This window comes from Piliocolobus tephrosceles, chromosome 1, assembly GCF_002776525.5.
Source record: "Piliocolobus tephrosceles isolate RC106 chromosome 1, ASM277652v3, whole genome shotgun sequence".
In the NCBI taxonomy this organism is placed as follows: Eukaryota; Metazoa; Chordata; class Mammalia; order Primates; family Cercopithecidae; genus Piliocolobus; species Piliocolobus tephrosceles.
This window is the reverse complement of record NC_045434.1, coordinates 124,383,177-124,397,429: the sequence shown is the minus strand read 5'-3', so window position 1 is coordinate 124,397,429 and position 14,253 is coordinate 124,383,177. Positions and strand designations below refer to the sequence as shown.

At 34.9% G+C, this 14,253-nt stretch overlaps 1 protein-coding gene across 2 annotated transcripts in view; it reads right to left on the bottom strand.

Moving 5' to 3' along the window:
* Positions 1–14,253, bottom strand: part of DPYD (dihydropyrimidine dehydrogenase) — an 875,732-nt gene that overhangs the window by 159,837 nt on the left and 701,642 nt on the right. For both annotated transcript variants that reach the window (XM_023231016.1, XM_023231017.2), the window contains exon 19: positions 2,427–2,569. In XM_023231016.1, coding sequence (XP_023086784.1) covers positions 2,427–2,569 — 143 coding nt within the window. The remainder of the gene's footprint in view (positions 1–2,426; positions 2,570–14,253) is intronic.

Below are 14,253 nucleotides of genomic sequence, written 5' to 3'. Positions count from 1 at the left end.
GGCTGGAGTGCGGTGGCGCTATCTCAGCTCATTGCAAGCTCCGCCTCCCGGGTTCGCGTCATTCTCCTGCCTCAGCCTCCAGAGTAGCCGGGACCACAGGCGCCCGCCACCACGCCCGGCTAATTTTTTGTATTTTTAATAGAGACGGGGCTTCACCGTGTTTGCCAGGATGGTCTCAATCTCCTGACCTCGTGATCCGCCCGCCTCGGCCTCCCAAAGTGCTGGGATTACAGGCGTGAGCCACCGTGTCGGCCCCCTGATTCTTTCTTATGTTCTCTCATTTTACTATTGAACACATCAATTGAGTTTTGTATTTAAGTGACTACATTTTTAAGTCCGAAATTTGCATCTTTAAATCTTCTAACTACTTTGATGAGACTTTCTGTTGTTTCATTTGTTTCAGTCACACTTATAGTTGCTTAATGCAATTTTATAATGGAGGCTTTAAGATTTCTGCCAGATAATTATAGTATCTCTGTTATGTTAATGTGGGCATCTATCAATTCTTTTTTAAGATCCAGCTTGAGGTTTTCCTGGGTCTTGGTATGATGAGTAATTCTTAATTGAAATCTTGACAATTTTGGTATAATATTAAGAGACTCTCGATCTTACTTAAACTTTATGTTTCTGCTATCCTTCCTTGGTGTCAATCTGGCAGGGGAAGTGGAGAACGCCACCTCCTTAATGCCAGACAGAAGCCCAGGTATCTTACTTGGCTTTCTTGGACACCCGAGGGGCATGGCTTCTGGTTACTGCTGGAAGGAGGTGAGAATTCTGCTCTCCAGTAAGCCTGCACTGATACACCCCTGGCTGAGAGGTGCAGGCACGCCTTGTTGCTGCTCCCTAGTTGGCCTTCACTGACACCGTAAGGAGGAGGAAAGGAGAGTGGCCTTATTACCACATGGTGGTGATGAAGGTCCCGAGTCTCTACTAGACCTCCTCTACTACTACTGCAGAAGGGAGGAAGAGGGACACCTCATTACTCTCAGGTGAGGGTAGAAGTCCAGGCTTCTGACATGGGATGGGGGTGAGGGCTCATTTTTCCCCAGTGGGGATGTGAGACTGCTTGGCAAGGGTGGACATCTAAGATCCCTACTTGTCCTTTGCTTGCATGGATGGGTGTAGGGATGGAATATTTATCTGTGGTGTTGGGTAAAGTAGAGGATTTATGTCTAAAAGTTTTCTCTCTTGCTAGGCTGCCCCTTTCCTGGTTCTTTGGTTAGAGAGAGCAAATTGTCTGTGCCTATTGTTGTTTCTGGGTTGTTGGGCTTCTTTGGCTCCAAGTGTGAGATATGTGATGAAAAAAATCCCAGGTAACCCACCACTGTGTTGTTTCTCGGGTCTTGAGATCCCTAGCCAATCTGCCTTCTCTCCACCTTTCAGTCTTCTTATATGAGTTTTATATATAAGGGTCTTTAGTTGTATATTGTGGGAGGCACAGAGAAAAGTAAATCTATTCCATCTTCTTGGAAGCAAAAGTCTGCCTCCATTAGCTTTCTAATACATAGTATTTCCACCTTAGATTGTAGGTATTTCATAGGACAATGTTAATTCTGATTGTCAAATTAGCAACATGAACTCTTTACACTCCACCCTTTTGCCAGAGAATATGTGATGCTAAACTTTCTGCTTTCCAATTATGATCAATGCTAAGTAGTGAGAAGTCATTATTAATGGAGTATTACCAGTGACTTCACAGTCTAGTCATATAAAAAGTTTTGTCCGTAGGTCAATTCAGACTACAAAACCTGAATGAGAAATTCTTATGCTAAAATGTGCTGATAGTACTAAGCCCATGTTGAGCAACATTATTTTTAAAAAGTATATGAATAATTTTTAAAGTCTAATTTTTATTATTTTAGGGGTGTTATTAAGAGTACAATTCACTACATCTCACAGCATCCCTTTAAGAGGACAAGGGAAGAAAGAAGTTCCCTCAGCTTTGTACTACAAGAAGCTGAACAACCAATTTATTTTAATATTTTAAAAGTTATAAAGCCAATAATTTCCTTCTTTGGCTGCCAGGAACCTCAGGATCAAATTCAGTAATGACATAGATTTTCACACCCTTGATTTCATTTTGTTTCTCAATTGAGATTTTACTTTTACCCAGATTTCCTCATGTGTTGTTTTTCCAGTAGGACAGTATGCATTTGGGTACCTGATCTCATTTATTTCAGAAACACATGGGTGAATAAATATATTAGAAAAACACAGTGGGTTCATAAGCCCTCAACAGGACAGGAAATAAACCTCAGGTCTCTTCTTAACTCATCAGAGGAACTTAATACATGCTGCCATTTTGATCCCAAATGTCCTCCTTTTCAAGAGGCCCAAAAAAGAATCTATTTTCCTTTGGTCACATAACTTACATTGTATTTGTGAGATGGAGACTTTTAAAAGGGACAGACAAACACAATGATTACCTGGAGGACTGAAGCACCACTATGGAGAAACTGAAGACCACTTTCAGCAGAGTCAATTCCACCAGTAGCCAAAATGGGAAATCCAGGCAGAGCACGAGCAATGGAGGTCACAGCTCTCAAAGCAATAGGTCTGATTGCTGTCCCTACACAAAATCAGGATAATCAATGGTTAGCACACTGACCACTTGAGTATACTGTCTTATTTTACTTCTATTACTATCATGTGATGATGGTGTCATACCGGACAAATTTCAAATTACCTCTGTTCAAGATGTGTACATATGTAGTATATAAATGCTACGTTTTAAGGTGTGTTAATTTGTCAATGGATTTTTTTTTTAATTTTAAGGACTTTGATACTAATATTGAATTTAGACATGTTATACAAGTAGGTGTAGCAAACAGAATTCTTTATGCACGCATATTATATGCATATTACACTTTGATATACAGTAATGTGTAAAAGACTACATAGAACATTTGAGCATCGGTGGCTCATGCCTGTAATCCCAGCACTCTGGGAGGCCGAGGTGCGTGGATCACCTGAGGTCAGGAGTTTGAGAGCAGCGTGGCCAACGTGGCGAAATCCCATCACTACTAAAAATACAAAAACAAAAATTAGCCAGGCGTGGGGGCAGGCGCCTGTAATCCCAGCTAGCTGGGAGGCTGAGGCAGGAGAACTGCTTGAATCCAGGAGGCAGAGGTTGCAGTGAGCCGAGATCACACCACTGCACTCCAGCCTGGGTGACAGAGTGAGACTCTGTCTCAAAAACAAACAAACAAAAACAACAAGGAACAGCAGATTTTGAAAAGAAAAACAATCACATATAGTGCATCAATAGACATACAGCTATGTTATGTTTCTGCAGAGTACTAAGCAGCTGTTGTGAACATAGACTCTGTAAAAAAAGGCAAGGTGCTGATGAACTTACAGATTCCATGTTGCTTTTTATATGTACTTCCCACAATTTGAAAAAAAAAATAGGGAGTCTAATTCAATTTTTCACATATTAGAAAGTTTTAATCAAGTTAAAGATAATTTACTAGAATCCAGTAATTAGAGTGTTTGCATTTAGTATTTAAATATTTAATTAGCCAGACATTACCAGTATATTATTCCCTAATAGTAATAAAAATTGTATGGATGGAAAGAATACTTTGGGGCTAGTTTTTAAATGAATATATTGTACTAAAGCTACTTTGAATTCTCAAATGTTAAACATCCCAGAGTACATTGATGCTTTCATAATAAAGGAATATAATTTGATATTCCTGGTGTTCCCTTATAAGTCAGGGGTCCTTTAAGCATTTTCTGAACTAAAGACAGTTCAATTTATGCAAGAATATGACATTGCCTTAAACCAGGGCTCCACAAACACCATAACCAAACAACTGGTTCAGCCTCATGTGGTGAGTTCTTTGTTATCACCTCCGCCACCACTAGTCACCAGCAATATCAATATGTATTTACTGGAGTGCTTACTCTGAGGTATCACACACAGCTTTCCTTTAAAAACTGGCCAGAACTTTAAATTAAATTAAATTTAATTTAAAAAATAAAATAAAATAATTAAATAAGAAAAGAAACAAAAAGTTAAAAAAACAAGCTTTCAATCTGAAAGGGCTAGATACCACATGATTCCAACGATATGACATTCTGGAAAAGGAAAAACTGTGGAGACAGTGAAAATATCAGTGGTTGTAAGGAGTGAACGGGAGGGATAAACAGGCAGAGCAAAGAGGATTTTTAGGACAGTGAAAATACTGTATATACTATAATGATGGATGCATGTTGTTATACATTTACACACAAAAAAAACCCACTTAGAGAATGTATCTGTTACACTTGTAGAATGCACAACATCAAATGTGAAACCTGTTGTAAAGTTTGGACTTTGGGTGATTAGGCTGTATGTGTCAATGCAAGTTCATCGATTATAACAAATGTATCACTCTAGTGGGGAATGTTGATAATGAAGGAGGTCATGCACGTGTTGGAGCCGTGGATATACTGAGTATCTGTGTACCTTCTTCTCAATTTTGCTGTGAACCTAAACTGCTCTAAAAAAGAAAGTCTAAAAAAGAGGCTGGGAGTGGTGGCTCACACCTGTAATCCTAGCACTTTGGGAGGCCGAGGCAGATGGGTCACCTGAGATCAGGAGTTTGAGACCAGCCTGGCCAATTTGGTGAAGCCCCATCTCTACTAAAAAATACAAAAATTATCTGGACGTGGTGGCACACACCTGTAATCCTAACTACCCAGGAGGCTGAGGCAGGAGAATTGCTGGAACCCGGGAGGCAGAGGCTGCAGTGAGCTGAGATCGCGCGCCACTGCACTCCAGCCTGGACAACAAGAGCAAGACTCCGTCTCAAAAATAATAATAATAATAATAATAAAATAAAATATAGGTGGCTTTCTTTTTATCCTGTTCATATCTGTTTCAGATAAAATTGAACCTTTTCACGACTAATGCTTTTGTACTCAACACAAAAATGTCTGTGGAAATGTCTACTTGTGGCTCCCACACCTAAAACATCTTCCTCTACATATTACCATAGTATTTCTTAGTTAGGAATATTGAGTACTGACACTTCAAAATTCATAACAGACATTTTGAACACAAAGTGTTAAGTTGGGCAAATTAGAAAATGGACATTAAGATTCTAATTCTATATTATCTATCAGTGATTCCTCGCAGTTTTTATGTTTTAACCTAAAAAGGCTAATAGTGGACAGAATTTATAGTGAGAATACAAAAACACACATATGTATATATGCATCTTTAGTTATACTAAAAAATCTACATAACAATAAAAGTTAAATGAAGGCATTTTTCAAGAAATCTATAACAAACTTTTTGATAGACACACAGCTATCTCTGCACAATATAACTGACACAGTCAATACATATTAACCCAATGGCTTCTTTACATACACACTACTTTGAAGTAATAAAGAAATATTGGTTTTTTTCCCCCTTATTTAGTTGACCCAAGAGAGTAAATTTGAGCTAAGTAGATAAATAATTTATTTCTACCTCCACTGTTAGAAGACTATCATTAACAGTAAGGGGTAAAATTTCAAAGTGGTATACAGGGATTTGGCCACATATTCCAATTGATATTAATGGACATAAAATGGCAACACAGCTTTGAAAAATCAACCAGTGACACTTAAAGGGCAACATTACCACACAGGTGTTAAAAAAATCAGCAAATTCTTATTGCCATTTGAAGATGTTCAATTAGGTCAATAAGACATTTTCTAATTTATGTTTTTATTCCTTTCTAAGGATTTTTATAATGTACCTAATGAACAGAAAAACATTTCAAAAATAAAAGTATTTTTTTAAATGTAAGAGTAACTATGTTCTCTGAGGAAATGAGATCCAAAAAAATGAAGAAATGATCTCTCTGTTGCTGGACTATAGTAAAGTCAGTTTTTATTTCCATTATAAACCCAATTTGATTTTTATAGCTCAACTGATTTAACATGAAATATAATCTACTTGTTCTCAGCATTTTTATGGGGAATAGGTTTTAAGAATGACTTCACCCACTAAGAATGGTTTCTAGAAGGAAATTGAAGGTATATAAAAAGATCTTTCTAAATTGTTATACAGAATTTATTTTTAGTTTTAAAATGACAAATGAAATAATAATAGGTTCAAGATAAAAATAAAACTTTTGGTTTAAAAGAAAATACATATATCAATGCCATACAAAATTGTACATATGCCAATGAAAATCATAAAGACTTCCTGAATTACAATTATCGAGATAAAAGTCTTTTAAAATTCTGTCACTGCTACAGCCATGAATGATTTTAGACCCAAGACTAGGGAGGAAGAAGCCAGTGTGAGAAGTTCAAGGAATGTGTATATGGGCTCTATCCTTAAGGAAACAACAAGGTTTAAATCAAGAAATTGAAATCCTATACACTTAAATGAACTAATAGGTAACATGCAATTTAAATTAAGCCCTCATCTACATGGGGTGGCCAGTTGAACCTAATGGGGAATTCAGTTACATCAAGTCATTCTGCTTCAACTGTGTGGAATTCTCCAATAAAAATCAAGCCATTCTGAGTTCCTACGTTTTGAAACAAGCTGCAGGTTTGAACAAACAAACAAAAAATGAACTGTACTTACGAGTTGCAACATTGCTACCAAGAACTTTGATTTGCATTATGTGGCTCTCCTGGTGGACTAGACTGAACTGTAACTTTTGGTCTCTAATCAATCTAGGCCCTCCATGTAGTCACAATTTAAAATACAAATCAGTGTGTCAAATTCACAGATTGTCTTAGATAAACTACACAGAACATTTTTGGATTGATTCATGTTTTAGAAAAACATTTTAGTAATCCAGAGATTTTGAATTGTTAATCAATCTGATTTTGGTGAAAAGTATTTTTCTTAAGAAAATGAACTCTCGTTTGTCAGATATCATTTTAAATACAATTTCAGACACGCTATCATTGGCTATAGTATTATATATTGATATGTGTGTATTAATGTATTATGACAATCAGGTTCCTTACTCAGTCTTCATTTATCCATTCATCTGTCTATCCACAAAATATTTTTTAAGCACCTATGGCTTTTTTTTCCTGGTTCATCAGTTTGTGTCCTAACTATATATCTACGCTTGACTCACAACACACCAGGTCTTACTGTTGTAGTAGGTTATTTCAAGGTAATAATTTGAATCCAGTTATTCATTCTCTACCAGTATTCCATTAGAAACAATTCACATTTGTTAGAACATTATACATTTTATAAATACTATTAATATGAATTCTATCCAGAAGGCAATTTGAGGATGAACTAGCTACCAACATCAGACAGACAACTGGGTCAACTGCTGAGGTTCAAATCTTAAGTTTCATTTATAAGCTGTGTGACTTTGTGAAACATTTTAAATCTCACTGAATCTCAATTTTGTCATCTATAAAATAATAAAAATTATAATAACATCTTCATAGAACTGTTTTGAAGAATAAATTACATAATATATAAAAGGCCATTTATTATTATTATAATAAAATTATTAAAAGGCCACTTTTATTATTTTACATAATAAAAATTGTAGAAGTGTTTGCTGTTATAATTTGTACTACCCTCAAGGACAATTGCTTTCAGAGGCAGCATTTACGTAGTTTACTTTGACATTGCCTTCTGTGTTCTTGTGTGTTTAGTGATGGAATTAAAACCAATTTTTAAATTGGAGACAAAAGCATGATGCCTGTGATGACAGAACTTTATCCTCTGAAACCTTAAGAGGACCACACACATCCCCTCCTTTTTCTCTTTTCTTAACAGCTGCCATTTAGCAGTGTCATAATGTTGAAGAAGATTACTTTGACTCCAAAGGAAAAAAGTCTCAAAGGCTGACATCAATATATTTAAGAATTTTTTTTTGAGAAGCAAAATGTACATGGATTTTAATGACAATATCTGAACTCAAGTTTATTGGTGAAAAGGAGGCAGAGATGTACTTCGCATGACAAAATCCTTGAAGAAAAAAGGATTTTTTAATGAGCAAGAGAGTATGGGACATATGCTAAATAACTGGAATTTTGAATAATTGAGTTTAATTCTGTTTGTTTTTTTCCCCCTAATCATTTGACTCCTAGGACAGCGACTGTTACACAATTAATTGTTAGAACTAAGTCCACAATAAACTCCCTGATAATAGCTCTAGCTGGCAATAAAACAGAAATTGGGTTATAATACTCATTCGTGCTGTGTATGCGAAAAGAAAATGTAGTTTTAATTTGCTTACATTAATTAAAATATAATGAATTAAGTGGATAACAAATTCATTAGAAATTGAACCTTGACTGTCTAATTGTTAATAGTTTTAGCATCATCCAGAAGAAAAAAAAATTAGTAAATCAAGAATTTCAAGGATTTAGGAGGTGAGAGATTGATTTTTATAAACTATGTATAAATGAAGCACCAACAAATTTATGCTTTACTAAAACAAGTGTAAAATGTTAATGAAGTTAATATACTAATAAACACATGAGACACAGCTATTTAAAAATAACATCTTTACACATGGATGAGAGTCCTCTGAGAATATTTGCATAATTCAACCAGAAACTGAAGTACTAAAAGGATCTAGGGTTAGATGTAGAGATATGTAATTTAAAGAGAAGAAAGGGAAAAAATAAAGTTGATTATTTGATGTTAAATTTAGTTTTTTTAGAAAAGCTAAAAATTTTCTTCTGAAAATGTTTTTAGTTGAATTTTTCATATTTTCTCCAAGTCTTCATATCTTCATAGCTATGTTTATCTGCTTCATAATGCATTCAATATGTTCCTACTGGATTCATATTAAATAACTCAGTACCTAGCCTGTGCCAGGCATTTATTTTTAGCAAGAGAATTAATAATATTTACCAAAGAGAGCCATTCTCCGTTCTGAAAGTGTCAGCTACTGTTAGTGGAATGAGTAGGATCACTCATTCATAGAGTGATTTCCACGTGCAGACACTGAGGCAGGGGTTTCATGTACACTGTGTACTTTAATTATAACTTTAAAGCTAGGCGCTGTCCTCTCTATTTTGTACATAAAGAAGGAGAAGCTCAAGCTGAATAAATAACTTGCCTAGTGTCACACAGTTTAAAAAGGATGTAATATGATTAAATATCAAGTCTCTGTGACATGAAAGTTCCCATTTTCAGTTATTATTGAGAAGTAACTATGCAGCAATTACAAAAAGGATCATCTTTGGATTGTTTTTGCCTAAGAAAACTAGTATCAGTAGGGCCTGATGCTATGAGAACACAGAGTAAGTCCAACCAATTAGGTATAAATCTCAGACCATTTGCTTTATATAATTGTGGCTTTGACAAAGCAAGCTTCTCAACTGCCTAAAACACCGGTTTTCCCTAATTGAAAAACAGGGACATTAATACTAATAATATTCCAGGGAGTTGGGATGTATTAGATGATAAAACTCATGGGAAGGACTTGGAACAGTGCCTAACTTATACTGTATATAAGCTAATATTAGTGTCAAAGCTAGAGAAAATTGATCAGAAAAATAAACATTCAGCTATAACCATATAAGGATAAACACTTAACTTTTAAGGGTTGTTAATATTTATTCCTAGATATAACATTTGGGGATCCTTTTGTAATCCATATGCTATTTCATTAGTTTTCAAATTATGAATATTCGTAGCTTGAGTCTATGGTAGTAAATGTGTGTATCTGTGTGAATAAATCTTTATTAGATTTTTAAGTGTGATTTGCAACGTGTGTGTGTGTCTGTGTATAATATATACATATTCTAAGTCTTTTTTGCAGAATCTGTTCTGTTAGTGCTTAGACAAAAAATTACATATACACTATGTTCCTGGAAGTATTATTTTCTGTAGCAAAGTAGTGAAAAACAATCTAAAGGATCACGAGTAGTTACTCTATTAAATAAATTATAGTTATCAATGTATGATATACTAGAAAATCTTTAAAATTGAGATGCAAATAGCTCTAATTTATAACGTTAAGAGTTAATCACAAGTAGCAGAGCAATATATATGGTATGGTACCATTGTTGGCAAAAAAGTACGTGATTACATTTATTATGTGTGCATGCAAATGCATATAATGTTGAATTTCATATTGTTCACAGGTATCATCTCTGGGAAAGGGGGTGAATCCCACAGTAAAGGCATTACAAAGAACGTGTTTGGTTCTGTGTCCAACATTTTAGATAAAAGATCTACAAACACAACAGAGTGAATAGGATGATCTCTCTTCATCTGTCTTTCTTACACACATATCATATACATCTATATGTATTAAAAGAAATCCTATAAACAGTCTCCAAATATTTGAAGGATAACCATGAAAAAAAGGGCTTATCCTATGTAGAAAATTGGAATGAACATTTCAGCATACATGATTGATTTTATTATTCTTATTTTTATAATTAATTTATTGTAAATTCAGCAATGAAAGTAGCTACAATGGGACTTCCCTGTTCCTTGAATCTTGATGGCTACTTGACAGCAAGATGCAACAGAAAGACTTATCTGTACTACAGGAAATATTGGATTAGTTTTTCTCTTCCAATTCAAAATTTGGGGATACTATAACTTCTTCTTGGTAGTTTAAGAGCAATTTTACATGCTCTACAGTTTTCCAATAGATATCAGTGATTGACTTGGAAAAGAAGCAAGTATGAGTTACAATGAACTTTTAAGATTAAATATGTTAAATATAAATGCTCCTCTTTTGAATATTTTCTAAATCACAGGTATTTTCCTATTTATTTTTGCATACATTGTGCTGGTGACATTACTATGAAATAGGTATTTCTGTCTCTATTTTCATAGACGTGTAAACTGAGATTCAGTAGGGATAAATGTCGCATGCTCAAGATCACTCTGTTAGAAAGTGTGGGTACAGTGTTTGAATCAGGCCTACCTGACTCCCAATACCATGCTCTTAACCACAATGCTATGCTGCTTCCTGATTTTAAATGTCTGGATATAAATTAAGCTTCAGAAAGAAGAGTTAATAATAATAATTGTTATAATTAATAAAGATATATTATTCAGGTATGATAAAAGCATAAAAATTAGCATTATATAAACATAGGCATGATATTAATTGTTGGATAAAAATTAAATTAGAAGTAGAATAGTTAGTAATTGCACAACCAGAGTAATCATATAGCCCAGTTTGCCCAGGAGAGCCCCAGTTTATTATACCCATATTTATTTGTAATTACATGATGTAACAATAGCTATCTACCTTTGGTCTAAATTAAGTATCCCAGTTCAGATGATAAATTATAAAATCATACCAGCTATAACTAAAGATAATTATGTCCAAGAATAATAGGACAAAGACAATTACAGAAGCAAAGTGAAATTTGTTTTAGATCCAAAACCAAATTTATCAGGAGCTTAGAAACTCACTATACTGTCCAACACTCAAAAGATGGCATGAAGAGCTAAATGTCTTTAAATTTGTCACTAGAGAGAAAAATATATGGCATTTACTAGGCATAATTAGTCTATACGTATGTTCTTTCTATTTTCAACCTGTAGGTGGCCACCACAAGCTACACTTATTAAACAACTCATTAGTAGCATTTTCAATACTGTCATCTTCAGATAATTAGCAATTTATTTAAATAACCAATTTCTGTAGAAATAATTGCCACGAAATGCCCTGAACCTACTTTTTATAAACTATAATAAAAGTGTTAAGATAATCCCTGACATTTGCAAATGCCATTAGTTCACCTTTCCTTTTGATAGTGCTATGGCATTATGTTTAAACAATTACCCGATAACACAGCAGTTTAATGAAACAGTACAGTAAGCACATTCTTCAATATGGCCAGAAAGGACACTCAGATTTAGAAAGAACTCCAGTGTGCAGACATGTTTACCCAGAGGAAAAACACATCTAAAAGAAAAAGAATTACTGAATTAAGGACATTATTGCTATTTCCAAGTTGGTTTAGTTTCCATGGTAGAGGCCATAACATATGTACTCTCTTTGGAAACAAGAGAGTTTTTACAAATTGATTCATGTGATAGGCTGGTGTAAACTATAATCATATATATCTATGAATACGTATAATACCTTCATTGTATTATTTGATCTATAACCTTGATGTAGGAACAAGTAGTAAATTTTTCTTACTATCAATCGTAAATGTGTTTTTACTTTAAAAATGGTGTGCACTTTCAAAGTAGAGTTATTGAGGAAACGCATAAATGGTTTTACATCACGGTTAGTATTTATCATTTAAAATAGACCAGAGTTCTAACTCAGTTTCTTCCTTGCTATTCAGTTCCTTATACTACTAAGATCCATTGATGTGGGACTATACAGTGTGTCTTGGTTGTGAGTAGTAAAACTATTTGAAACCTTTATAATTTTTAAGCTGTTGTCCACTTCATATGGAAAAATGAAATTAGAATTCAAAGCCAGTGGCAATATTATTTTTATGGTTAGACTGAAATAACTTGAGAACCTATTAAGTACCAGTTGCTCTGCTAAATTATTCCCTCATTATTTATATCCTCACAACATCATTACAAGTCACATATACATTATCTCCATTTTACAGACAAGGAAATTCAGGCTCAAGGAATTAAATAGTGTGTGCATGTAAGAAAGGCAGGGCTGCATGGTTAAATAATGCATTACAACAATAAGACAATTAGTCTACAATATCACCATAAAATTCATTGCTGGGTTTGAATATGAGGGTTTTTCTTTATTTCCAGATTAACACATGCCTCAGTATCTCCAAATAAGAGCTTCTGGCAATGCTTTTTGCCTACAAATTCAAAGGTTTACCTATAAGTATAAATAGAAGAACTATTAAAAAAAGACGTATTTCCCCAGTCAGGAAATTATTCTCACCTATGACAGACTTAGTGGACTTGAAGTAACATTTCTCATGTTCTTAAGGATGTCCAGAGCAAATGTTACACAGCATACAAACTCACCATTCTATGTGTTTTCAAAAATGATTATTTGCGTAGAAGAAAGAGGAAGATTATAATGACAATGATAATGCCGATGACCACAGTTTCATTTTACTCTTAGGAGAATCCAGGATAACAAGTGGGCATTATTCTGAGAACATACAGAAAAATAACAAAAAAGAGGTTCCACATCCATTAGGATCCTATTACTTCTTCCCCTGGAAAATCACGATTTCTTTTCTCTTTTTTTTTTTATTATACTTTAAGTTCTAGGGTACATGTGTATAACGTGCAGGTTTGTTACATATGTATGTGCCATGTTGGTGTGCTGCACCCATCAACTCGTCAGCACCCATCAATTCATCATTTATATCAGGTATAACTCCCCAGTGCAATCCCTACCCCCTCCCCCTCCCCATGATAGGCCGCATTGTGTGATGTTCCCCTTCCCGAGTCCAAGTGAGCTCATTGTTCAGTTCCCACCTATGAGTGAGAACATGCGGTGTTTGGTTTTCTCTTCTTGTGATAGTTTGCTAAGAATGATGGTTTCCAGCTGCATCCATGTCCCTACAAAGGATGCAAACTCATCCTTTTTTATGGCTGCATAGTATTCCATGGTGTATATGTGACACATTTTCTTAATCCAGTCTGTCACTGATGGACATTTGGGTTGATTCCAAGTCTTTGCTATTGTGAATAGTGCCGCAATAAACATACGTGTGCATGTGTCTTTGTAGTAGCATAATTTATAATCCTTTGGGTATATACCCAGTAGTGGGATGGCTGGGTCATATGGTACATCTAGTTCTAGATCCTTGAGGAATTGCCATACTATTTTCCATAATGGTTGAACTAGTTTACAATCCCACCAACAGTGTAAAAGTGTTCCTATTTCTCCACATCCTCTCCAACACCTGTTGTTTCCTGATTTTTTAATGATTGCCATTCTAACTGGTGTGAGATGGTATCTCATTGTGGTTTTGATTTGCATTTCTCTGATGGCCAGTGATGATGAGCATTTTTCAAGGGGCCGGTGGCTTGTATGAATGTCTTCTTTTGAGAAATGTCTGTTCATATCCTTTGCCCACTTTTTGATGGGGTTGTTTGTTTTTTTCTTGTATATTTGTTTGAGTTCTTTGTAGATTCTGGAAATTAGCCCTTTGTCAGATGAGTAGACTGCAAAAATTTTCTCCCATTCTGTAGGTTGCCTGTTCACTCTGATGGTAGTTTCTTTTGCTGTGCAGAAGCTCTTTAGTTTAATTAGATCCCATTTGTCAATTTTGGCTTTTGTTGCCGTTGCTTTTGGTGTTTAGACATGAAATCCTTGCCCATGCCTATGTCCTGAATGGTATTAC